The following is a 25,633-nucleotide window of genomic DNA, read 5'->3' on the forward strand; positions in this document are numbered from 1 at the left end:
TTTTGGGGAGGGGGACCTAGGCAATGAACAAAGGCTAAAACAAGTAATTAAATTAACAGCCTTTTAGAAGGTGCTGTTTTAGAGTGTTCTGCAGATGATGCGTATGATGACACCAAAGTCAATACTCATGCAGCACTTTCTGTGTCCTAAAGATTTTATGTCTGTTTTTTTAAATGTCTACTCATTTAATCCTCACAACAAACTTACGTTGCAATTACTCATCATCTGCATTTCACCGATGATACAATGAAGGACAAAAAATAATAATTTGCTCAAGATCACACTGCAAGTAAATAATAGAGCTGGGTTGCCTATTGGATAAACTTCTAAACCAGCATAACCAGTCCTGCCCTAAGAGTTGCATTGGAAATGCTCTCAAAACTATCCAAAGCATTTTGCATGCAATGCCAATCAGGGACGAATTTTGAATCTTCACATAACATAACTAAGAAGAAATAAGACAACTGACAGTAAGATTTGGGGGTTATTCAGATTCTTCCCTCCAGATAATCTCCTTGGGCAATCTTCCTCTCGATAAGGCTCATCAACAGCATGAGCAAAGATGAGAGAGATGAAATACAGAGCTAACTTGACAACAGCTCTGCTTGAGATTTGATTAGAGAAGAGGCTGTAACTGCTCTAGAATCTCATTCTAGCACATCAGCCATGGCAATGGTTATAACCTCCCTAAGGTGCATTTTAATTTTTTCCAACCCTCTCCAGATTTGGATTTATCCAAGAATCTAATGTGGAGGGTGTCTTCCCCTTCATGACTTTTCAAGGGGCAAAGAAATAGGCATTGGCCAATCCTATATAAAAACAAGGTCATAGAAATCTGGTTTGAAATAGGCACTTCCAGAGAGTGGCTAGACCACACAGGGAGGTGGCTTTTATAATAAAAGATGTTCTTTGGGAGCAACAAAGTTGTTATGCCCATCTTACAGTTGGCAGCACAGAGGTTTAGAGAGCTAAAATAAGTTTTCTCTCATTTATGTAAGACCAAGAGCATCTGACTCTAAGGCCCTTAAGCTCTAAGGCTCTTTGCTATTCTACCTCTCAGCATCTCCTAAAGCTGTGGTCGGCAAACTGCGGCTCGAGAGCCACATACGGTTCTTTGGCCCCTTGAGTGTGGCTCTTCCACAAAATACCATGGTCTGGGCAAGTCTATTTTGAAGAAGTGGCATTAGAAGAAGTTTAAGTTAAAAAAATTTGGCTCTCAAAAGAAATTTCGATCGTTGTACTGTTGATATTTGGCTCTGTTACTAATGAGTTTGCTGACCACTGTCCTAAGGGAATCAGAATTTCAATCTGGCTCATCTTTTATTTTCTAGATGACAGATTGAGAGCCTCGTCTAAGGTCTCAGGGTGGGTTGGTGAAAGCGTATCACTCAAGGCAAGAGATAGCAGAACCCAGAAGTACATGCTGCACAACTGTACGAATTTTATATTGAGGAATGTCCAAAAAGTGAGTTTTGGAATTTTATATCATTTTAAGGTTAATGTGGTAAATTCATAAATTTAGGGACAAAGAAAAAGAATTTGATTCAGGGGTTGGCCAAAGTAGGTTGACAGTTGTGAATGTACAAAACACAGAGTTTGTTCTTCTATTATTACTTACTAATTATTGTATTACTTATTTGTACAATCCACTTTTGTCCACCCCCTATAATACCCATTAAAAGAGGAATAAAAAATGGTCTTTTGGGGTAGATAGGAACAAGATCGAAAAAGGCAATTTTGGGGAAAATAAGACAGAAAGTCTTTGTGTGTGAGTGAACATATTTAAATTTGAAATGACAATGAAATGGCCAGAAAAACAAAAAACAAAAAACAAGTGGAATAGTTAAGCACATGGAAAGAACTGGTGGGCCCTCGCCTGCTGCAGGGATTGCTTGTTTGGGGAGATGAAGTGGATGGAGAGAAAATTACTCTTTTTTTATTATAATTATTGTGAAAGCTAAAAATTGTAAGGTTGTCTTTTGAAAGTTGATTCACTCTTTATTTTACCGAAACACACACACACACACACACACACACACACACACACACCAGAACAGAATATGAGTCATTTGGATTTATACATGGTTCCCACAAGAACCCGAATTACAAGTAGGATAAAAATCATATTTTTGGCATTCATTGAAGGCCAAATAGTTCTCCTTAAAATTGGATGAATGCTAACTGCCAGTGCTGTCACCACAGTCTTGCTTTGCTTCCTGGGCTGACTTTCTGGGGTCACATCCCCAGGAATGGCCTGGACAAATCATGACCTTTGCTGAAAGGCAAGTCTGCCTTTAGGTTCCCCGCTGCCCTTTACAAAGCCTTCTGCCTCCTTGGAGGGCACATCCAGGACACCCTGTCCCCACACTGTCTTTACAGGCTGGTATCTCTTGTCCCTCTCAACCACGAGGCCTATCCCTTTGTTCTTCTCTTTATCGCTTTCCCAAAATATCAGTGCTTGTCCTTGGGTCCCTACACTCAACAATCTTATAAACTCATTTACAGAGTCACTGAGTCATTGACCAGCAGTGAGTTCGGCATTTTTATTTCTCAGAAGCATTTGCTTCCTCTTTCCCATCCTACCCCCAACTTTGAAGTAGAAGACCTAACCCCTTACCCAGAATGAAACATTTTATTTATTTATTAGAATTTAGGGCACTTGGAAGGGAAGCCTGCTCTTCCAACCTTGGTCTTATTTCACAGATCTGGACTTTTGCACAAGCTGTTTTTTTGTTTTTTGTTTGTTTCTTCCCTTTTCCCCCTGCTTGGAATGTCCTCTTACTTCACCTTTTCTATTTGGTGAAACTCCTGCTTATTGTCCATAACCCTTTCCAAACGTGATCTCCATGCAGAAAATCTTCCTGACTCTCTAGAACTGGCGACCCCAGGAGCCACTACCCATATGAAGCTGCTGAGCACCTGAAAGGGGAGTCCTCCAAAGTAAGAGGTGCTAAAACACACATCGGATTTATAACACTTAGCATAGAAAAGTAAACTGTCTCACTATTATTTATATTGATTGCATACTGAAATAATAATATTTTGGATATATTGAGTTAAGGAAAATATATTATCAAATCAATGTCATGTGTTTCCTTGTACTTTTTAATGTGGCCACTAGAAAATTTCCAGAGGCATCGGTGGCTCATGTTTGTGGCCTGCATTTGGTTTCTGTTGGGTGTCACTGTGCTAGTGTCTATGGTTTAGAAATGGCAGTGGGAGCTGAAAAATGCAGCTGCTTTCTGTGTGAATAACCTTGGAGTAGCACTTTGGAGTAAAATAATATGTTTCTGATGTATGTCAATAACATATTCAAGGTAACCAAATATTCAATCTTTGTTATTATATCCAAGCAATATTCATCTCTCATTATACATGAAATTCCCATTTCCTCTCCTCCCATCCCTAACTCTAAAGATAAAAAAAGACAAACCATCAAAAACAAAAACAAAACAAAAAAAAAACACCAGAAAAACCAGTGTGATAGTGTGTGTAGAGTCTTTTGTTCAGTTCACCAGCCCCTGGATTAAATGTGAAATATGAAATATGCTCCAGTTAAGCATAGACAACTGTGAGAAAAAGTAGAAGAAGAAGGAATGAAACTAATAGTAGCTGCTACACACAGTGCTAGACACTTTAACACAATGAGATGTTCTTGAACCGTGCTTAGTGAAACCAAAGTTCTGAGGGCTACTCATATACATTATGTTCGGGTAGGGTTAGGGGAGAAAGTTTCATGGTTGAATCACAGTGGAAAAGGCTGTACTAATCCGTTAACCAGATTTCTTTATTGCAGGACTTTCTGAAGACTTTAATATACTATGAAGCATATGGTAGCTCAAAAGGGAAAGACTGAATTCAGTGTTTACCAACTTATTTGATCAATAATTCTCTTTTGAGGAGCATCCATCAACATCACTGGTTGGTAAAATGTGTCATAGACAATGTTGCTTCATCTGCATTTTACGGGGGCGGAAACTGTGGCTTAGAAAGTTAAGTGTCTTGCCCAACATTTCCATCTCGCATAATTGTTTTGTGGCTGAGCCAAAATTCCAAGTTGATATTTATGCCAGAAGAGAGAATTTGAATATGATCAGAACAGGTTAATATTATTATTATGAATAATTAAAATAAACTGATGAACAAAATAGATCTAGAGATGTAGAAGCATGGAACAGACTGATGAATCTCAGGGGGAAGGCAAGGAGGGGGTGGAGGGATGGGAAGAGATTAACCAAAGAACTGGTATGCATATGTGCATAATCCATGGACATAGACAATAGTGTGGTGAAGGCTTGGAGGTGGGGTGTGCAGAGTGCAGGGAGTCAGTGGAGAAATATGGGGGACATCTGTAATACTTTCAACAATAAAGATAAATAAAAAAAAGAAATACACTTAAAAATGACAATTCTCTCCACATATTCCAAGCTCATTGTCCCTCAACTCAGAGTCCACTCCCTCTTTGGTCTCCTTGGATGAAAGGGGTCTTCTTTTCTGCATTTTCAATATTACTCATTCAAATCTTAGCACACATTGCTTTATTGTTAGCTTCAGATATGTATGTGTCTTATCTCTCCCAACTCACAGGGGCTTCATAGAACCTTCTTGGTTAATTAATGACCAATCTGTCTGGCTTAATTATTGAGCTTAGTTATTTATGCTTTGTGGTATCTTTTTTTTTTTTTTATATATTTTATTGATTTTGTACAGAGAGGAAGGGAGAGAGATAGAGAGTTAGAAACATCCATGAGAGAGAGTCATCGATCAGCTGCCTCCTGCACACCCCCTACTGAGGATGTGCCCGCAACCAAGGTACATGCCCTTGACCAGAATCGAACCCGGGACCTTTCAGTCCCCAAGCCGAAGCTCTATCTATTGAGCCAAACTGGTTTCGGCGCTTTGCGGTATCTTTTGACGGTATCCAAACACTACGGAACACTGGCTCTTGGTTCAGAGCCATCCCATGTTCACCCAAACTGCCAAGCCAGTATCAAATAGGCATGATGTTAAATACCAACGTACCTGTAAAATGCAGCTCATGATATCAGAGGCGATTTTTGCATGGGGGGTGTCTTCGTCTTTCCCGGAGGGTCTCAGGTTGTGCTCCAGGCAGGAGTCCCAGAGCCCTACGAGGGCCTTCGCGTGCTTTTCAATGGACTCTGTCTCTCTGATGGCTGTGGTGATTCTTGTGATGCAGATCTCAACCACGGCCTGGTCATTGTTATTGGTTTGATAATCCTATTGGGAAGAAAACCTCCATGTAAATACTATGGAAAATAATCCCTCGAAGGTCCGACAAAACACATACTGAGTCATTTAGCAAACAGGGGGGCCACACAGTGTGCCTGGAGGTAAGGCCCGATACCACCAGGGCCTCCTTTTTCCAAGTTGGGACTCTTGAGGAAGAGGCAGAGTTGGAAACGTGCTCAAATGGAGCAGACCCATGTGTCACAGACGCACAGACAGGGAGCAGTGAGAGTCCAAAGGAACTTAGTTATTCACTCGCAAGTGGGTTTAATCTTCAAGCTATTTCAGTGTCTAAGTCCATTATTTTTTGCTCGGACATTTCAATAACTTGGGTGAAATGTTTCAAGTTACCTTCCAACTTCTTCTCATAAGCTTTCTCTCTGTGTACACAATAGAACACATCATGTCATCTTTCTCTTTTTCAATCCAGATAACTTCCAAATCCAATTTAACTTTTCCCACTGCTGTTGTTCTGTTTTAATTCTCCCTCAACTACCAATCATCTTTATTGAGAAATATGATATGATTCTTCAAAACATCTACATGTGAAAAACAGGCACACTGGTTTAAGTTGGAAATAGGCATGACTGGGAACTCCATGGTGGACTGACAGAACTGCAAGCATAATAGAACAGTGAGCCATCAGATAGGAAGTGATGGGGCTTTCTAGCCCACTGCAAGTTCTAGCTCTCACAACTATTTTATACCATTACCACTGCTGCTGCAGTAATCATCTTATACACAAAGCTATCTTTCTCTTTTTAAAATATATATATTTTAAGATTTGAGAGAGAGAGAAGAAGGGAGACACACAGAGATAAACATTGATTTGTTGTTCCACTTATTTATGCATTTATTGGTTGAATCTTGTAAGTGCCCTGATCAGGATGGGATCAAACCTACAATGTTGGCACATCAGGACAACACTCTACCCAGCAGCCAGCATGAAGCCCTCTCCACACTCTAGATTACTTCTAGCCTAGATTCTCCAGAAGTGGACATTTCTGAGGAATATTTTTAAAGCTCATGATACACTCTGCGGAATTATTTTCCAGAAAGGTCTTACAGATTTATACGCTCATCAGCTGGGTGAAAACATGCTCTGCCTATTGTACCTTTGCAAGAGCAAAGTATTCTTAAGTTTTGCTAATGCAACCAGTGAAAAACAATATCTAATTGCTATTTTGCTTGGAATTTCCTCGATAGGAAGGGAGATTAAATATTTTGTCATGTTTATTGGCCATTTGTATTTCCTCCTTTAGGAATTGCCCACTGTATCTGATGTCTATTTTTCTTCAGATGACTTCATTAGTTTTGGACCTCCCTTAGAGCAATATCTTTTTCTATCAAGGATATCAAGTCAACATTTGGCATATGGCTTGCGAATGTGTCTCCATGCTTCAGTATTTTTAGATTTTATTTATTTTTTTGCTGCTCTTTGTTGACATGCTGAGTATTCAACTCTGTCAATCATTTTGTGGCTTTATTGATTTTCATTTTTTTAAAGGGGAAAGTTAAGTTGTTTAAATTATTAATACTTTTTGAAAATGAAATCTATGGACATGGTACAAAAATTCAAAAGAAGCAAAGAAAGAGTTCACAGTGATAAGTAGTCTCCCTTTCACCCGTCTCCTTGCCCAAGATCGTCAACTGCTCACGTACTTGGCAGAGGCACCCCAAGCACAGGCAAATGTTCCTTTCTTCCTGTTACTTCTATAGCAGCTTTTCTTTTTACTCAAGTTTTCTTATCAAAAGTTTCATAAAATTTCACCCATATTTTTTCTAGATTAAAAATATGTGAAAACATTTAACATTTGGTATTTTAAAAATTAATCTCTTAGCTATTCATTTAACTCTTAAATCTATTTCATATTTATGGAAGTAAGCAAATATGTACATTGTCTGAAAAGCTAATCAAGTTCTCCCAACATTGTTTACTGAATAATCATTTTCAATAATTGTTTCATATACATCAGGTTCATTTCAAGGCCGTCTTTTTGTTCCATTTCTCAATTCTTTTACAATACTCATTTAGCTATTCTCTTCATCTAAGCTTCACAAACTTTTATATGTTTACTGGTGTATTTTATGTTTTTATAGTTGCTGTTAGCAAAATCTTTGTTTTTTTCCTCATTAGAACTTTTAGTTATTGCTGATTAAGTCAACCTACAGTTGTTTCTTTGTATTTATTTTGTACCCAAATGATTAGCCCCACTCTTAATAATTTTGATAACTTTTCAAATCATTCTCATAGTTTTTTGGAAATATTTTTGTATTATAACTATATTTCTTATATATCTCATGGTACAATATATAGTGTCAGCTACAATTTCCTAAGCTATTTCACACAAAAGAGATAAGAGCAAGAATATAGTTTAGTTTCTTGTTTTTATTTCCTTATTTTTGATATAAAATTTTATGGCCCAAAGCAAGAAAATGCAAAATGTTTTATTTATTTTTAAATGTTTTATATCATATAGAATAATAATGTTTAGTATATGATAATAAAAGAAAAATTTCTCTAAGGAAAAGCAACACTAAACTTATATGGAGATAATTATAAAGCTTCCAGATTCATAAAGCAATCTTGCCAAAAGTACAAGGAGAAATTAATAATAATATAGTGGGAATTTTTAAAACATTTCTCTTATTAGTTGACATTTCAAGCAAACATTAATCTATTGAGGATATAATAAATTTGACCAATAAAATTAACAAGAATGTTTAAAATCAAGATACTTTCTATTTTTAAAGTTTATTTGTTGAATAAATAGAAAAAATATAGACAAATTATTAGTATTAATAAGAGAGCTGAATGAGTCTACTGGATACAAGACCACTACACAAATGCCATTCCTGTTATAATCACCTTAAAATATACTTGTGAAATACAATTTTTAAAAAGGATGCCATTTATAATCTCAGCTAAAAATATAATACTTATAAATTTAAGAAAGATGTAATAAAAAAATTTAAAAAATAATAAAAAAGATGTGTAAGCCTCTTAAGATTCTTAAGAAAAGAATAAAACTTTATTGAAAGATTCTTAAGAAATGCTAAATAATTGGGTAGGTATACAAGATCTACAGATAAGAAGATTATGTGATAATGATATTAATCTTGTTTAAATTAATCTATAGAAAATGAAATTCCAATCAAGGTATGACAGAATCTATCATGAAACTTGAGAAACCTAATACAAAATTGTTTAAAAAAAAACAAAACCAAATCAAAGCAATTTTAAAGAAGGGATTGGAATACTTGTCCTACCAGATATTAATATTTATTATAATAAAAAGTGAAATGCAAGCTACATTTGGAGTAAGAGAAGCATAAGTGACAAAGGATTAGTATAAGAATATAAAAAAGTCCCTCAAATTAATAAGAAAAACTACATATTTTTAAATTTCAATAGAAAAATGAGAAGAAAAACAAAGCTCAATCATAAATAAGTGCTTTATGGAGAGGGAAAGCCAAATGACAAATCGCAAATCAAGTTATTTTTTAAATGATAACTACACTAATAATGAGGGGATTGCAACTTTTAATGATAATCAGACTCTGTTTCACTTAAATTAACAAAAACTTAAAAAATCTCCTAAACGCAAGCGCTGGTGAGGCCACTGGAACTGTTATTCATGGCTGATGGGAGTGTAAATTGGTGTAACCACTTTGGAGATCAATTTGGTGGGACATCAGAAAGTAGAAAACATTCAAAACCTCCAAACCAGTGGTTTCACCCCGAGCTGTGTACACTAGACATACTAGTACACTTGCCAAATTTGCTAACCATAAGAATGTTCACTGTAGCCCTGTTTAGATGATAAAAGTCCATCAAACGAAGAATGGATACACAAACTGGCACAGCCATGCAGTGGAATTCTCTATTCCACTGAAAACAAATGAATTGGATCTACATGCAGTGACAGAGCTAAACCTCAAAAACATAACGTTGAGCTTGTAATGGTATTTATATAAAGTTTAAAAACATGAAATATAATACTATAAGTGATTTTTGAATCATGACCATGTAGCAAACAGATAAAAACATGCACAAATAAATACCACAATCAGGATATTTATTACCTTTGGGAGGAAAGGGAGGAGAAATGGATTAGAGGTTATTATGCGAGTGATTTTAAATGTTATCTAATTACTTAAATTGGGTGATTTTTGAGTACCTAACATTTTTTATTGCTATTAAATGTTAAAGAGAACTGGAAGGTGGTGGAACAATTAGGCAGGCCTGGGTGAACATCATGGGAAAGGTGGGGGTAGGGCGGGGAAGGGGATGAGTGGGTAAGGAGACAATCTCATCTGAAGTAGTCTGGGAGGAGAGCCAAGGTAGCAGAAGTAATTATTAGGTAAAGGTATTCCAGAAAGGACTGGAAATGAAAGGACGAAGCTTAAAGTCACATTGGAGAGAATTTTTAGTGCAAAGTTACACTTTCAAATCAAATAATAAGGACAAAATAGTTTCCATCAGTGTTTTGGAGAGCATGAACTACAAAAAGAGGGCATGAACTACAGAATAGAATCTAGTAAGTTCCAATTACTTTGTGAGTGACTTTAGAAGAAGAAATGGAGTCTTGCTTACTGAGTTTTCAGATCTACAAAGCTAGGAATGTACCTAATATATTGGACAGAATCATGATATTTATTTATTTATTTATTTATTTTAAAATTTTTTGTAAATCCTCACCAGAGGATATTTTTCCATTGAAATTTTTAAATTGATTCCAGAGAGGGAGAGAGAGATAGAAACATCAATGATGAGAATCATTGATTGGCTGCTTCTTGCACGTCCCATATTAGGGATTAAACCTGCAACCTAGGCATGTACCCTGACCAGGAATTAAACCATGACATTCTGGTTAACAGGTCAATGCTCAACCACTGAGCCATGCCAGCTGGGCTCCATTGACTTTTTAGGGAGAGTGGAAGAGAGAGGGAAAGACAGAGAGAAACACATCAATTGGTTGCCTCCTACATGAGCCCTGATCAGGGCCCTGGCCAGGGAGAACCTGCAACCAAGGTACATGCCCAGGACCAGAACTGAACCCGGGACCCTTTGGTCTGCAAGCCAATATTCTATCCATGGAGACAAACCAGCTAGGGCTTGTGAGTGACTCTAGAAGAAGGATTGGAGGCTTGCTTACTGAGTTTTCAGATCTACAAAGCTGGGAATGTAACTAGTATATTGGACAAGAATCATGAATTTTAGAAAGGTATGGGTATCCTGGAAGAAGGGCCTGAAAACACGCATATTTATTTATTTATTTATTTATTTTATATTTTATTGTTTTTCCACAGAAAGGAAGGGAGAGGGATAGAGAGCTAGAAACGTCAATGAGAGAGAAACATCGACCAGCTGCCTCCTGCACCCCCCCCTCCCCCCACTGGGGATGTGCCCGCAACCAATGTACATGCCCTTGACCGGAATCGAACCTGGGACCTTTCAGTCTGCAGACCGATGCTCTATCCACTGAGCAAAACTGGTCTCGGCTGAAAACACGCATATTATTGCAATGGTTTAAAATGTGACATAATTCACTTACATTTTGTTTTCAAGTTATCCAATTACAAGTCTTGATTCAATTTGAGAATTTTGGCTCATCACAGTATAAATGTGGCCAACCATGTGATGCTATTATTGAAAAGAAATTTTAGAAATAGAGTGTCTGAATGGTATTAGCAATTGTTCTAAGCAAGTGGTCCAAATATTGGACAATGATACATTATATTAATAAATTAGGAAGATTCCAGCGGAGCGTAACCAGAATGTTGAGAATTTAGGCAGTACTTAGGAGCTACAATGAGGCATCCTCCAAGAATTTGAAGACAGGATTGTCCTTTAAGAATTAAACAACATCAGCAAAATCCATGCATTTAAGTGGAATTAGCCAGATACTGGGCACACCCAAGATGCTCTATGAGAATGGGTGACTTCACAGGTGATTGAGATATGATCTCAGGGAGGTAGAATAAAATGTAATTATAACAGAGGAGGAAGAAATCTAACCAATAACATTCCTTATCCAGTGGAAGATTGGGTGAATAGACTTGGGAGAGAACAGCATGGAGCACACAAGAATTCTAACTGACATGAGTTTTATTTTACATCGAAAATCAGTAAGTCAGCATTCTAATTTATACTTGCATTTGGATAGCATGATTTGGATAACATTTCTCGTGTACTGACAAAATTGAGTTTCCAGACCTGAGACTGGAAATGTGAGGTGAAATAGCCTTTCCCTGTCATAGACCTGCCCCTTCCTTGTCATAGGAAAACATGAGGGCACCAAGGATGTTTAGCTGGGAAGAGAGAAGCCAGAAGTGAGACTGATACCCACTGTCATATGTGTAAAGTTCTTGTAGGAGCAGACATTAGATTCTTTTGATTGTTGGAGATGTGGGGTGGGGAGGAAGCACAAGTGATAGAAAAAGAAAAACAAGAATAAGATTTCATCGGGCTGAAAGGAGAAACACACTAACCCTTTGAACAGTAAACAGCTCTCTTTTTGTCAGTTAGGATTTCGTGGTAATAAGCAACAGAAAAAGTCTAGATAGCTGTAGTAAAATAATCATAAGCTATAAGGTGGCTCACAGATTTGAAGTAAAGCTGCACTCTCTGGCCTGGGAAGGGCAGTGACCAAAGCAGATATGGTGATAGAGGAGCAGGAACAAAAAAAAATGTTTCTTGAGGGCACCATCATCATGATAAATCACTCCGTGCTGATACCTGTCCTCCCTGCCTCCCAGAATTACTGGGAAAGAAATTCTAATTGTTATAGTTTGGGTCAGATGTTCCCACTTCTTTCCCCCCTCCTCCTCAGGCAAAGGCAAGGTAGGGAACATTGGCCGAAGGCTCCATCCAGGCTGTATGCAATGGAACTGGGAAATTTATGAAAAGAATGTTGAGAAGCAGGAAAAATATCAGAACCTACTATGTCCTCATCTTTGCAGGTCCAGAAGGAAAGGCCACCTACTTGTTAGAAATCCTAGAGAAGAAACTTCTGTTCTGGAAGGCAGTTGGAAATGATGATTTAGAAGGTCCCTTCTAGTTCTATGTTTCTAACAAGAAACTGAGAAGTGGAATTGATTACTGAGACCAAGAGTCATTAGGAAAGAACGGATCATAAAGGATGGAATACAGCTAACGGTGAAGTGAGCCATAGAATAGGTATGGTGGTTCAGTGGACTGATCATTGGCATTGGTCATAGAATGTCATGGGTACTGAAGCATCATGGATAAGTTTTGAACAATGGAGAGACATGTAATAAAACCTGGTATAGGCAGTTTGATCTGGTGGTTGTTGGTAGAAAAATACTAGAGAAAGGCAGGACCAAGGGAGTGGGGGTGGAAAAGGTCTGTTGTTTTGAAGGCCTGAGCCAGGGTGATAGCAGCAGGAAAGGAAAAGGAGAAGAGGAGATGGAATTCCTATGGCAATTTCTGCAGAACTCACAGGGCAAGAGGAGAGTGAGAAAAAGGTTTCAAACCTGGAGAACTAGAAAAATGAAAGATGATAACTTTGAATTAAGACATATTGATTTTGAGGTCCTGGATATCAATTACAATAGTATGAGCTTGAAGCTTAGGGAGAACTGTCAAGCCTAATAACATAGACTTGGGATTCCCTCATGTAGAGACTGCACTTGAGGTTATATGAGTAGATGATTTTCTGTGAGGACAATATATAATGCAAAGGGGCAATTATGTCTTTTTAGAAGGAAGTAATCACTAAGAACTAGAGTCCACTAGAAATCATTAAAGGAATAATGAAATCAGAACTGGCTGATAAAGGAGCAGAAAGGGAGAAGGAATTCCACTAATAGTTATATTTATAACTTGGATTGATTAGGAAATGTAAATATTGGGTTGATCTGAGTGGTTGTTGCATTTAAAAATTGAATTGATCTCCATGATCCCTCTAAAAAATGATTATTATTATTATTATTATTATTCTGCCACCATCTGCTCTATGCCATGGTTACAGATAGGGACAGGGAAGAAGTGAGATATGAAAGAAGTTAGTAGATGAAGAATACAGGAGAACTATTGACTGATAGACTTGCAGGTCTGGTAGGATGGCTGACTGGAGGGCTTAAAGGATGGACAGTGCCCTTGATGAGACAGTGGGACACATGACAGACAGAGCACACAGTCCTAATATATGAATTTAACATCCGTGAAACAAAGCAATTGGTGAAGGAAGCAACCACAGCAAATCCCTGACACCAGTGACCTCTAGTGGAAATGGGTTTCAGGGAATGTGGATATATACCATGTATTTATTGTATCCAATAGCTATTATAAATAAGATAATATTTGTTAGAAATGTCTATATTTATATTTATATATAAAGGTATATATATTATTAACTGTATATACATATATTATTAGATTAGATGAAAATCAGTGGCATATTCACCCAATTTATTTCCAGAGGTGTGTGATGAATGGGGCTGTTGGAAATAGCACATAAATCTTACCCAGAAAGTGGAAATGTACCAGGAATAGTCAGTGTTTTGAGCCAGACTAAGTTGATTAATGTTCTGGAAAAAAATGTGGACACATAATTGCTGTCAAAGGCATTACCTGAGAAAAGAAGCGTGTTTGGGCAGTGACTTCACTGGTCACCGGGGGAATGTGGCATGTTAATGGCCACCAGCAAGAGAACATGCTGACAGCTTGAGGAGGAAACTGAGCTGGTTGCTAGCACGGCCTTCAAACATTTCTTCTTTGTAACATGGAAGAAAGCTTTTATTTCTGAAGTGTGTACACATTTGCTAATTTTGTATTTTGTGGCTTGAGTCCTGTCTCTTTCCTCTGCCCCGTGGGTGTTTATGCCACGTGTTGGCAAAGGCTGTGTTGAGCTGGAAGGCTGTTCGAGAGGATGCTTGGTGGCCTTGGCCTTTGAAATGGGACCAGGCTCATGAAGGGTCCAAGCGTGATCAGGAAGGCCAAGATCAAAGCACACCAGGCACTCCACATCCACCCCCTTGGGGAAGTACTTTCAGAATATATCATCTTGACATTGAGGAGAAACAAAGGAATGGGAGGGGTGATGGAAAGTTTAAATTTGCCTGATCCCACTGGGGGCTAATAATTAGGGAGGTAAACTAAATGCTGAGGGTGGGGGAATGTAGAAAAAAGAGCAAAGGAAAAGAAAACAACCAAGCCTGAGATGATATAGAAGCAGAGAGAATCTGTGTTAACAAGCCCTGGGCAACTGTCACTTCTGACAGCAGAGTGATGGTTGTCCTTGTCTCATATTACCTGCATGGCAGGAGGTGTCATCTGCCTTCTTTCATTATTCAGCCTCCTCTGCACACCTGCTTTGTTTACTAATGCTGGCGTGCAGCTTGGCAGGTCTGCTTTCCCCCGGATTTGTTCCCTCTCCTCCTCATGTCATTCCAGGGATATAGAATAAACCTTAGAAAAACCTTTTGCACCCTGGTCTGCAATTTCCGGAGTTCTGGTCTCCCTGAGTGGGCAAAGGCAGCCTGGCAGTTCCCAAGTCCATGACTTTGCTGGTTTTATTTCTTAGATGCCAACCAAACCACAGAGCAGAGTCAAGAGAGATCCACATCAGTGATCCTTCCTCTTTTCCCCACAAAGATCCTCCCCCCACCAGGACTGATTCAATCAATTGGCTCTAGAATAGATCCTTTCTAGTCTGAATGGAGGTCTAGTCTGAAAATTCATTTACTTACAGAAGATGAGCTAATTATCTTAATTTGCTCCAGAGCTTCTGTCAGGCTGTCTTCAATCTCAGAGTCCTCCAAGGAGAAGAGGTCTCCGGCTCGTGAAAGATCTTTTTGTCCCAAGACCAGTCTGAACAGGTGATGCATGGTGCGGAGTTTGACAGTCAGTTGGCTTTCTGTAGGCCCAGGGCCATGCGTCCCAGTTAGCAGAGGTTAGTACGGCAAAAACATGGAGCAGGAGGTATGCTTTGTATTCCTTGAAAGATCATTTTTCTCCAGACTTTGAGGTCTTCTTTGACACTCTCTGCAAGAGAAACAAATGACACAATGCAGCCATTAGTGGAAAAACATGACCTCAGAATGTGAACTTGGTGCCCAGAGAGGGAGCGGGGGGGGGGGGGGGGGAGGGGGGGGGAAGACCTTTGGAAATGTGCATAGAGAAGGGATTTTCAAGCCTTCTCATCTCGTGGCATACATACACTATTTACTAAAATTCTGTGGCATACCAAAAAAAAAAATAAAATAGTTTTTTTACTGATCTTACAAAAAACAGGTATAATTTGATTCATTAACACAGGACAGCTATTATTATGTTGGCTGTTGTCATTGTTTTTTTGTTTTGTTTTTTTGTTAACAATCTAAGGGAAAAGAGATCAGTGCCCCTGACTAATGAGCCTGGTATTGAGTGTTTTAAAAGTTATCGTGACACATGGGCTGAAAATCACTGGCATAGACTAACAGATTCCGGTTTGATATCTTCATATGAGATCTTTCCTCATTTCTCTCTCAAACGTCTTGGAAAAATTATTAGCTTTATCCAGAATTTAACTTCAGCCGTAAAAAGGCAACATAAATCGCACACTTATTTTTCTTCTTTCTATGTACAGTACTTCTCCTTTTTTCCCCCCATGCCACAGAGAAAGGAGTAGATAAGTAACAAAGATGCCCAACACTTGCCAGAATTCCCATCAACAGATTCCCATGGAAACCAAACAGAAAAGAGCAAGGCAAGGAAAGGAAGAACATAGACCCACTGCCTGGTTTCCTCTCTTTTCCTGGACATGGGAACAAATACTTCTCCTCCTGTCTGGGTGTCTCTGCTAGATTAACCACAGAAGCTGCCCGAACCCTCACTCCAGAAGATGACCTCAGTACTTGCCCTATTCTTATTTCCTCTCTGAACAAGTAGCAGTGACATAAAGGACTCTTCCTAGGAGTGTGTGGCCAGATAAACTTGGACAGAATGTGAACATGATCTTGAGCAGTGATCTTGAAGATAACATTTCAATGCAGGCTGAAGGAGCAGGGTTTTGGGATCAGGCAATCCTCCCTCTATTTCCACAGCAGAAATAATAAAAGTCCCACTATACTTCTCATTCTATTAGCAGCCCAAAGATAGTAGGGAAATGGCACAAATTAAATATCTGACTATTCTCGTCAGCTCCCTTCTGGGCCTATTAAAATCACAGACTAATTGCACTGCAGAGATCTTAGCCATTATTTAATGATCAGGGAAGTTGAATGACTTCACCAAGGCCCCCTGGTAACTGTAACAGTGCTGTTTTCCTAAATCCAAGCTAGTGGGCTTTCCCCAGGATTTACAGTGTAGTCATCTCATAATGAAACTAACTTACAAATGTAGCCACATGCACTGAGAGTAAGAATGGCAGTGATTTATCTTATCTAATAAAGGAGTGATAATGCAAATTGACCATCACTACAACACACAAGATGGCTGCCCCCATGTGGTCAAAGATGGCTGCCCCATGTGGACAAAAATGGCCGCATGTGGACAAAAATGGCCCAACAAAATGACCAGCAGGGGAGGGCAATTGGGAGGGACCAGGCCTGTAGAAGAGGGAAGTTAGGGCAAACAGGCTGACAGGGGAGCAGTTAGACATCAATCAGGCTGGCATGGGCATGGTTAGGGGGTGATCAGGCTGGCAGGCAGAAATGGTTAGGGGCAATCAGAAGGCAGGTAGGCGAGCAGTTGGGAGCCAGCAGTCCTGGATTGTGAGAGGGATGTCCGACTGGATTGGGTCTAAATGGACAGTTGGACATTCCTTGAGGGATCCCAGATTGGAGAGGGTGCAGGATGGGCTGAGGGACACCCCCATCCCGTGCACAAATTTTATGCACCAGGCCTCTAGTTTAATATAAGCAATAGGCAATTCTGCCAATCATTTTACCCTGCATGTGCTTCACAGAAAGAGTGTGAAAAGGACTGGGGGAGCCAGTTGCTTCCTGGGCCATCTCAGACATCCCTTCTGAGCTATCACTGTGGGAGCACCTCTCTATGCTGAATGCAACTTGAAAGTTTAAAGACACATACTTTCTATGCAATATGGTCTCTCAAGCCAAATACATCCTCAGTAGTATTCCAAAAGATGCAATTCATAGGCCATTGAAGAGATTCAAAGGCTAATATTGCCTACATGCAACTTTTACCTACCTGCCATCTTTAGAAAAATGACACCCAATATTTATACTGCACATGCTTGTCTATGTGTCAGGTACTGTTCCAGATGCTTTGTAAACTTTAACTCATTTAACATCAATAATAACTATATGAGGATTATAACCTTGATAAATGACTATATGGCAGGTGAGGAAGCCAAGGCATTAAATAACTTGCCCAAGCCACACAGCTAGTAAACTGGGGAGCTAGATTTTGGGTCCAGAGTGCTAAATTCCAAGTTCATATCCATTGTGGTATCTTGATTCCTTTTGAGGCTGCTATTAGAAATAAAGGCCCTCAGAGCATTAGTAACATTTGAGGGTGAAGAGGTGGATAGAATCTTAAGAAAATGAACTCCTCTTTCCTCCTGCATTGACCCTACATCCCTGCCCATCTGTGCTCTGGGGTTTAGGCTAATCAGAGAGCAAGAGAGTCATAGAATGTGAGTATGAACTTTAAGGAAGAGAAGCATAGAGGAAGATAAATGGAGGAGACTGGTAGGGAAGGTTTAGGGAGAGGGGAAAAGAGAGAGAGGGGTGAGAGTCCTATAGAGAAGTTTGCACCCTGGCAAATGTGGAAAGGTGAATTAAAATATCTACAAGAAAAATTGGGACGTGTTTCCCCCTGAATTTTCTCCTTAACACAGTCTGCGCCCCCTTTAGACATTTATAGTGACAAAGTCTCAGAGAAATAATATTCAGGAAAATAAGACACTGGATGGAAATGACTTTGCCTTGACCAGTCAGCTTCTTGGTCAATATCTGGCACTTCCTAAATCAGATGCAGCTGCCCAACCTCTGAGACGTAGCAGAAATACCAGCGGGGAGAGGAGCACCCACACTGACAGCTGACACAAAGCCCCATTCGCACTTCCACCTTCAGCTGTTACTCTTGAATGTCCATCACGTGTCAAGCATTATTATTCAACACACAGCTGCACATGAAGATGTTCACACATCTAGGGTGGGGATGGGGCGGATGAGACTTATACCAAGCATTCTCCAATGCAGGGATGGCCCAGAGAAAAGGTTCCTGTGTACTGTAAAAGGAACTACAAGGGAAAGAGAGATCTGTCCTAGGGAAAGATGACAAGCAATGGCTTTGTGGAGGAAATAGTGTTTGAGCCAAACCTTTTAGAATATGCTTCATTCTAATACATGTGTCCTAAATACATACTAAATCAATTTCTTATCTGAGGTTCAAGTCCCAGACTGTCCACTTGGTGGTTATGAGACATTTGGCTCATGCTTTTCCCTTCCTTGAGCTTCAGTTTCTTGATCTGCAAAATGGGGCTAATCCATGCCTACTCTATCTCATCAGATAATTTTGAAGGTCAAAGCTTCGAACACTTAAAAGAATTCTTTGTCAAATAATGACAAATAATGACCAACAGTTGATGCTTAATGGGTGTTATACATGTGTCAGGTACTACTTCAAGGACTTCCCAAAGACAAAGTCACTTCATTCTCATGACAATTCCATGTGATGAGAAAATGATGTTCAGAGAGGAAAATAGCCAGCCCAGGGAGATGGAGAGTAAGCTGCAGAGTTGGGGGGAAGAAGGCACCTGGCCTCCCACGACAAAGCCCACTCGGGGCTGTGTTCAGCTGTATACGTGACCGTGTGTGATCATTATTCAGCTGCCTCCCTTCCCATCAGTCCTCATTTAAAGTGCATCCCACATGCTACACTACACCATCCTTTCCTCGATAAGGATCAGCAAGACACACGTTATTTATTTTTCAGCAGCTCAGGTCAATGTTTCTCTCAAGTGTCTGGTCTCTTTGCCACAGCAGAGAAAGTCAGAGCCAGATCAAATTCCACCTCATCTTCTAGGGAACCCACCAGCCTTCTCAATGGCATTGCCCCATGGCCTATTCGCTTGCACACAGAGGCACCCACCATACACATAAGCACACATACACATATATGCACATATATGCACACGCTCCGATCCTTCCTACACACCAAGCTCTTTCTTGACACTTTCCTCTCTTAGTTCTCCCATCAACCATGCAGGTAGATATTATCACCAAAGAGCAAACAGGACTGGGGAGATTAAACATCCTGTCCCAGCTTCTACCCAGAGCCAAGATTCACATCCAAGTAGGTCAACCTCCAAATCTCGCACTTTTTGAATGACAAAAAAAAAAATCTGGCTTACAGAATTGCTTCTCACTCCCAGCGTTCACACGCATAAGTCCTCTTTCTAACATTCCAGGGAGCCTAATCTGTAGTCCACGGTCCCCTTACTCGGTAAATATTTTTAAGCAGGTATTGGTGGACACGTCAGGTTTCTGTAAGGAGAAATAGATTCTACAAAAAGAGAAATGACTCTGCCCCCAGCAGGACACACGCCTGGGAGTCCCAGCTCTCCCAGCAAACTCAGTTTACCTGCGTGCTCCTCCCAAAGGCGCGCTGGCTCTTACTGAGCTGTAGGCTTGGGCAGGAGGGTTCAGGCAGCGGACGCCCAGGGCCAGCGAGCGGAATCCACTCAGCTCAGTGAACCTGAAGTTGCTCATTGCGGTGCCCGTGCCTGGTGGAAGAATCCCAGGAATGCAGCCCGATGCCACCGGCAGCGGCTCCCGAGCGGGTCAGGTGACAGGCTGCACCTCGCCCAGTGGACAGAGAGAGCCGCCTCTGAGCGAAGTGCTGCTTCCTGGGGCGAAACATAAAGCCTGCTCCAGGAGGCTTGTTTTTAACAGAGCAAACAAAACTCCCTGTGTTCCTGAAAATCTATACTTTCCCTGGGAAGGATGGGGGGTGAGGGGTGGGGAGCAGTCTCGCAGGAAACACGGTTTCAACAGGACCTCAAGCAGGTGACTGGAATGGCTGTGGGGAGCCCTGTCACACAGGCGGGGGAAGAAAGAGTTGTAACTTCATTAACACCTCCCTCCCTCCGGAGGTTTCACACTCGGAGGTGGAAACACTGAGCGTTTGTCCGGTAGGAGCCACGGCTCCTGAAGAAGTGATCCTCTTGTTCTGCCTCTGGAGCAGCGATGTCCACACTTTTCCATCTCATGGCAACGCAAAGTAATGATTGGAAAATTCTGCGGCACACCAAAAAGTGTGTGTGTGTGTGTGTGTGTGTGTGTGTGTATGTGTGTGTATATATATATATATATATATATATATATATATATATATATATACTTTTTTTTTTCTTCTGATTTGACCAAAAAAAAATTAGGTATAATTTTGATTCATTCACACCAGATGGCTATGGTTGTGCTGACTGTTGTCTTTTTTTTTTTTTTTTTTTTTTTTTTAATTTGATCATCTAAGGGAAAAGAGGTCAGCGCCCCTGGCATAGCATGTTTTAAAAATTCTTGCGGCGCACGGGGAGATTAATACTGCTGCTCTAGATGAATACCGTTGAACGTTTAAGAATGCAGGAAGTTGCAAATAAGAGGAACAAACTTACCCCGCAAAAATGCACACGGCAGGTCCTTTTCTTTTTTCTTTTTTTTTTCTTTTTTTTTTTTCTTAACAGCTTTATTGAGGTATAAAATATTAAATGTGTACAATTTGAAAAGGTTTGACATCGGATACAGCTGTGGAAACCACCACTGTAATTAACATTATAAATATATTCATCATCTGCAAATGTTGTCTAATACTTCTTTTTAATCTCTCCCTTCTGCCCCTCTTTATCCCTACCTCTGCCATGGAGCACCAGGCAACCACTATTTACTCTCTCTCACTGTGGATTACTTGATGATTTTTAGAAGATTATATACATGGAATCTGAATATATACATGTTCATTCAACATTGATTTTGCTACAACGTTGATTACGAAGGAATTCAGGTCCCCCACCCTGGAGGCCACTGTCTGTGTAGAGTATGCAAGTTCTCCCCATGTCCATGTGGGTTTTCTCCCATAGGAAAACGTGTACATGAGGTGAGTGGGCTTGTCTATATGGTTCCACACTGAGTGTGTGTGTGTGTGTGTGTGTGTGAGAGAGAGAGAGAGAGAGAGAGAGAGAGAGAGAGAGAGCACCCCCCAGTGGAAGGGCGACTGTTGTCCAGGCTGCCTCCTGCCTTGCATGCTGATCTGCTGGATGGGGCTGCTGCCACAGGGACCCTGAACCGGAATAAATGGTTTTGAAAATAATGATCTGACTTGTTTTTATTAATCTTTCTTAAATGTATGCTTAGCTCACATTTATTTCAATGCTTATTATTAGAAGTGTTTTGGGTCTTTACTTCAAAGCTTGGTATGTTTTTTGTGACCAGATCTATGCCATAGGAACTTACTCTTGTGTATAACAATTAGCCTAGGGTGAAACTGGTTTTGCTATACCTCATTTTGCTGAAAGTTGCCATTTCCAAGAACCTATCAATGATGTTAAGTGAGGACTTAGTGTACCCCCTTTTCCCCACTTTATTTGCTGGTAGGTTCTTCATAAAAATACATTTGGACCAGATATATCAATTTTTACTTTAAATATTACGGAGAAAAATGTTTATTCGGCTTGACATATTGATACTTCAGAGGAGAAAAAGGTACTGAAACCCTCTTTTATTGTTTTAATGATTAACTGCATTTTCTGAAAGTGTTTTAAACTGTTTAATTTTCTACCCCTATCCTGTTCCTATAGTAAGTCTACTACTCATCAAATCATCTATCTGCTGGTAAAGTGTAGGGGAAGCTGTGCTGTAGATAAATTCACCTGTGATCACGAAGATGTGGGCATTGTGTTTGTCTGTTTCCAGAGTGCTACCCAGCAAAGGTGTGTGGTCAGATGGCTGCACACCTGCCATTAAGCCAGGTTATAGGCTCCAGACCTCATACAGATTCCTATACATTTGGCGATCAATTATATTTTTATGACATCAACACAGAGAAATGTCCCCTTGAAGAATTTCTTTATAAAAATGGAGAATCTGGCCGGGACCGGTTTGGCTCAATGGATAGAGCGTCAGCTTGGGGACTGAAGGGTCCCGGGTTCGATTCCAGTCAAGGGCATGTACCTTGGTTGCGGGCATGTCCCCGGTGGGGGGTGTGCAGGAGGCAGCAGATCGATGACTCTCTTTCATCGATGTTTCTAACTCTCTATCTCTCTCCCTTCCTCTCATAACAAAATCAATAAAAAAAATATATTTTAAAAAAATGGAGAATCTGGCCATCTGTGAGCAGGTGTATTCTTTTATTAGTAATTTTTCTGGCTTAAGGATAGTGATAACATCTCTTTTCACGGATAATTTCTATTTCTTTAGCATTCATTCTTTTTCACCCTCTATTCATTCCTAATGGTTCTTATCACTAGATTCTATACAATTTTCTTATATTTTTAAAAGAGTGTAGGGTCCAGCCCTAACTGGTTTGGCTCAGTGGATAGAATGTTGGCCTGAGGACTGAAGAGTCCCAGGTTCAATTCTAGTCAAGGGCATGTACCTTGGTTCGGACACATTCCCTATGGGGGTGTGCAGGAAGCAGCTGATCGATAGTTCTCTCTCATCAATGTTTCTAACTCTCTATCCCTCTCCCTTCTTCTCTGTAAAAAAATCAATTATATATATGGTGTAGGGTCCAGACTTGGACACTATGGGACTTCAGTAAGAAGTGGGAATCTGTATACAAGTGAGTTAGGCTATGCCATCGCCTGCAGTGTAAACCTGGGCAGATTAATTAACCTCCCAATCCTCAGTTTCTTATCTGCATGAGTTGTTGGGGGTGGGTGGGTTTGATGAGATGATGAGATTACATCAAACCTTTAACACAGATCTTGGTAGATAGCAACCACACAAAAAGTGACATCAATTATATCCTTCACAATGTTATCCTTCTAGGCCATTCTTCTGTTAACTTGTCCCCATGCCATCCCTCTTAAAAAGGAATGCACTACTGTACAGATACCTAACACTGAGTGCACAGTGTGAAAGAAAGATGCCCGGGTTTTCCTATTTGTGCCATATTTACATCCTACTTGTATTCTTCCTCGATCTTCAATCTGGGTACATCATGAACTATCTTGAATGTGTCCCTATTGTTTTAGATTTTTTTTTTTTTTTTTTTTTTTTGCAAATTTACCTTGTTCCCTGGAGAGAAAACCTTGCTGTGGCACTATGGCCAAACAGTAACAGTGAGAGGGGAGTGTAAAATTCCCTTCAGGACACCAGAGAGAATGTTCTTTATGACTTTTCAGAGTGACCTGCACTCCATGGACGCTAATGAAACATTGCTGGTTCACACTATTATGCACGAGTAGATTCTGCTAAGTGGAAATATAGGAAAACGCAGGAAGCCAATTTATTCTGACGAAATAAACCCCTAGCATCCATCCCCAGATTCAGATGCTCCCTGGCGTCTTCACTTTCTAGCATAACAATATCTATTCACACTGTGCCTTGGACAAGACTCTTGTGCATTAAAAAGTCTCATTTTACTAAAAGTCCCCACCGATGAACACAGACCCACTTGGGTTCTGGAGACTTTCGACAGAGTTCTCAGATAGGTTTTCCCTTGAAAGAAAGGATTACAGATTCTTTTCAGGGAGCATCTTTTTCACACCGTGTGAAAGCACCGCAGGCGTTCCCATGGGAATTGGCTGCATACTTTCAGCCCTTTCCACAAGATGCTCATTGTTCCCGGGCGGCTCTTGGGTTCCGCTGCCACTACATGTTGCTAAGCTTCCCTTCCACAGAGAGCCTCCGAGGCTGGGTATTCCACAGGATGCGAAAGAACTCAGTCCTTGGTCCTACTGCTAGGACTCACACAGTTCTAAGCTTGCAGCAGGCTTGTTACCATAAGCACACAAAAACATAGGCAAGAGCTCAACAACCATATTTAAATTGGAATATGCATTGTCACTTGCTGGAACTGAAATAGATAGGAAACATTTTTGTTTTTCTTCATGGGGAATGAGGGAAACATCCTCAAGGCTAACCAGCTTTCTAAACCAAGAATGTATGATCTGTCATCAGAATGTCATAGGGGATCCACTTTCACCCGTGAGGCTGAACTTTGCAGGTCATAGTTGTTTGTACATCTTGTTAAAATGTTTAACTCAGATTTTGTAGGTTTGTTTTTCCAGAAAGCATACCTCACCTCTCAAATTACAAGGAAAATCCAAGTTTCAGTGTATATGTATTTACACTTCAATTCCATATATCAAATAACGGCATGCCCAAGTCCAACCAATGCCCGAAGTATTTTTTTTCCCCCCTATTCTTCACATTGAAGACATTTGTAAATGTCATGAAATCCAATGATTGATTACTGTCTCAATTTGAACAAATAAAATACATGTTAAAAAGAGCAAAAAGGCAGCTAGGTTTGATTATGATTTCTAAGATATCCAAAGTATTAGTGGAAAAAGTGACAGCAATAACAATCAGTAAGGGTGACTGTCCTACTTCGTGGTGTCATGATGCTACTGAATTTTCGTTGAAAGTCAGGGTCAGGCTCTTGCAAAATGTTTCTGCAGGTTAACAGAAGTAGGAAATAGATACGCACCTGCACTATGATGGAGTAAAACAAAGCTGCACAAAGAAGTACAGTGTTCAGCTCCTGAGGCCTAGAGACATGTTATTAATAACCCACCGAGAGGTGGCTTTTTTACCCATAGAACTGGAAAGCACGCATACAGGCTACACACACCACTCCCAGTGCGCTTTATCTGCATAAGCAGCCAGCCCCTGGGAGTTTCCCTGCCCAGCTCCGGCAGCCCGCCCCCACTCCCAGTCTCACGGAAGTTTCTGGCATTTTTTTAAATTAGCTTTTGTTTTTGCTGAACAGAAGGACAGGAAAGAGGATAACCATACCTCTTAGCACAGGACACTCTGGCCATCATAGGAAAGAGAAGGCAAACGCCTAATCTGTAGAGCAGTTCGTCTGGACCCCAGGGCCACCATGCTCAGACGCAGCCCAGTGGCCCCTGTCCCGTCCAGTCCTGCAGGCAGCAGCCGAGCTTCCCTGTGCTGCTTGTCAAGGCTGTGGTGCACTGGCTTCTCCCCTGGACTCACCGTGCAGAATCGGGCAAATGAGTAACTTCTCTCCCACCTCCCAAACTTCTGCTTAGAGCTAACAGTTGGCACAGAGCTTTGCTTATTTCTACGGGAAATTTACAGAAGCTTTTCTGGGCAAATCAGTCGTTGGAAAGAATTACAAGATTTGCCTAACAACCAGTCATTTAACTTCTGTTAATGAATAACCCACTTTAAGGAATCAAGGAAGTTTTAGGTTCATATCAGATGTGGGCCTTTTTTTTTCTTC

At 40.3% G+C, this 25,633-nt stretch overlaps 1 protein-coding gene across 2 annotated transcripts in view; it reads right to left on the bottom strand.

The window, feature by feature from the left end:
* The window catches only part of VEPH1 (ventricular zone expressed PH domain containing 1), a 189,089-nt gene extending 163,695 nt beyond the window's left edge, over nt 1–25,394 (bottom strand). Inside the window, exons 1-3 of one of the 2 annotated variants that reach the window (XM_084876013.1) lie at nt 25,183–25,394; nt 14,965–15,259; nt 5,023–5,238 (exon numbers count right to left, since the gene is read on the bottom strand). In XM_084876013.1, coding sequence (XP_084732139.1) covers nt 5,023–5,238; nt 14,965–15,102 — 354 coding nt within the window. In that variant the 5' untranslated portion in view covers nt 15,103–15,259; nt 25,183–25,394. Of the gene's footprint in view, nt 1–5,022; nt 5,239–14,964; nt 15,260–19,807; nt 19,982–25,182 lie in introns of those variants that run through there. The other variant, XM_084876014.1, reaches the window with a different exon arrangement.
* Nucleotides 25,395–25,633: the final 239 nt, after the last annotated feature.

This window comes from Pipistrellus hanaki, assembly GCF_964339955.1.
Source record: "Pipistrellus hanaki genome assembly, chromosome: 2".
In the NCBI taxonomy this organism is placed as follows: Eukaryota; Metazoa; Chordata; class Mammalia; order Chiroptera; family Vespertilionidae; genus Pipistrellus; species Pipistrellus hanaki.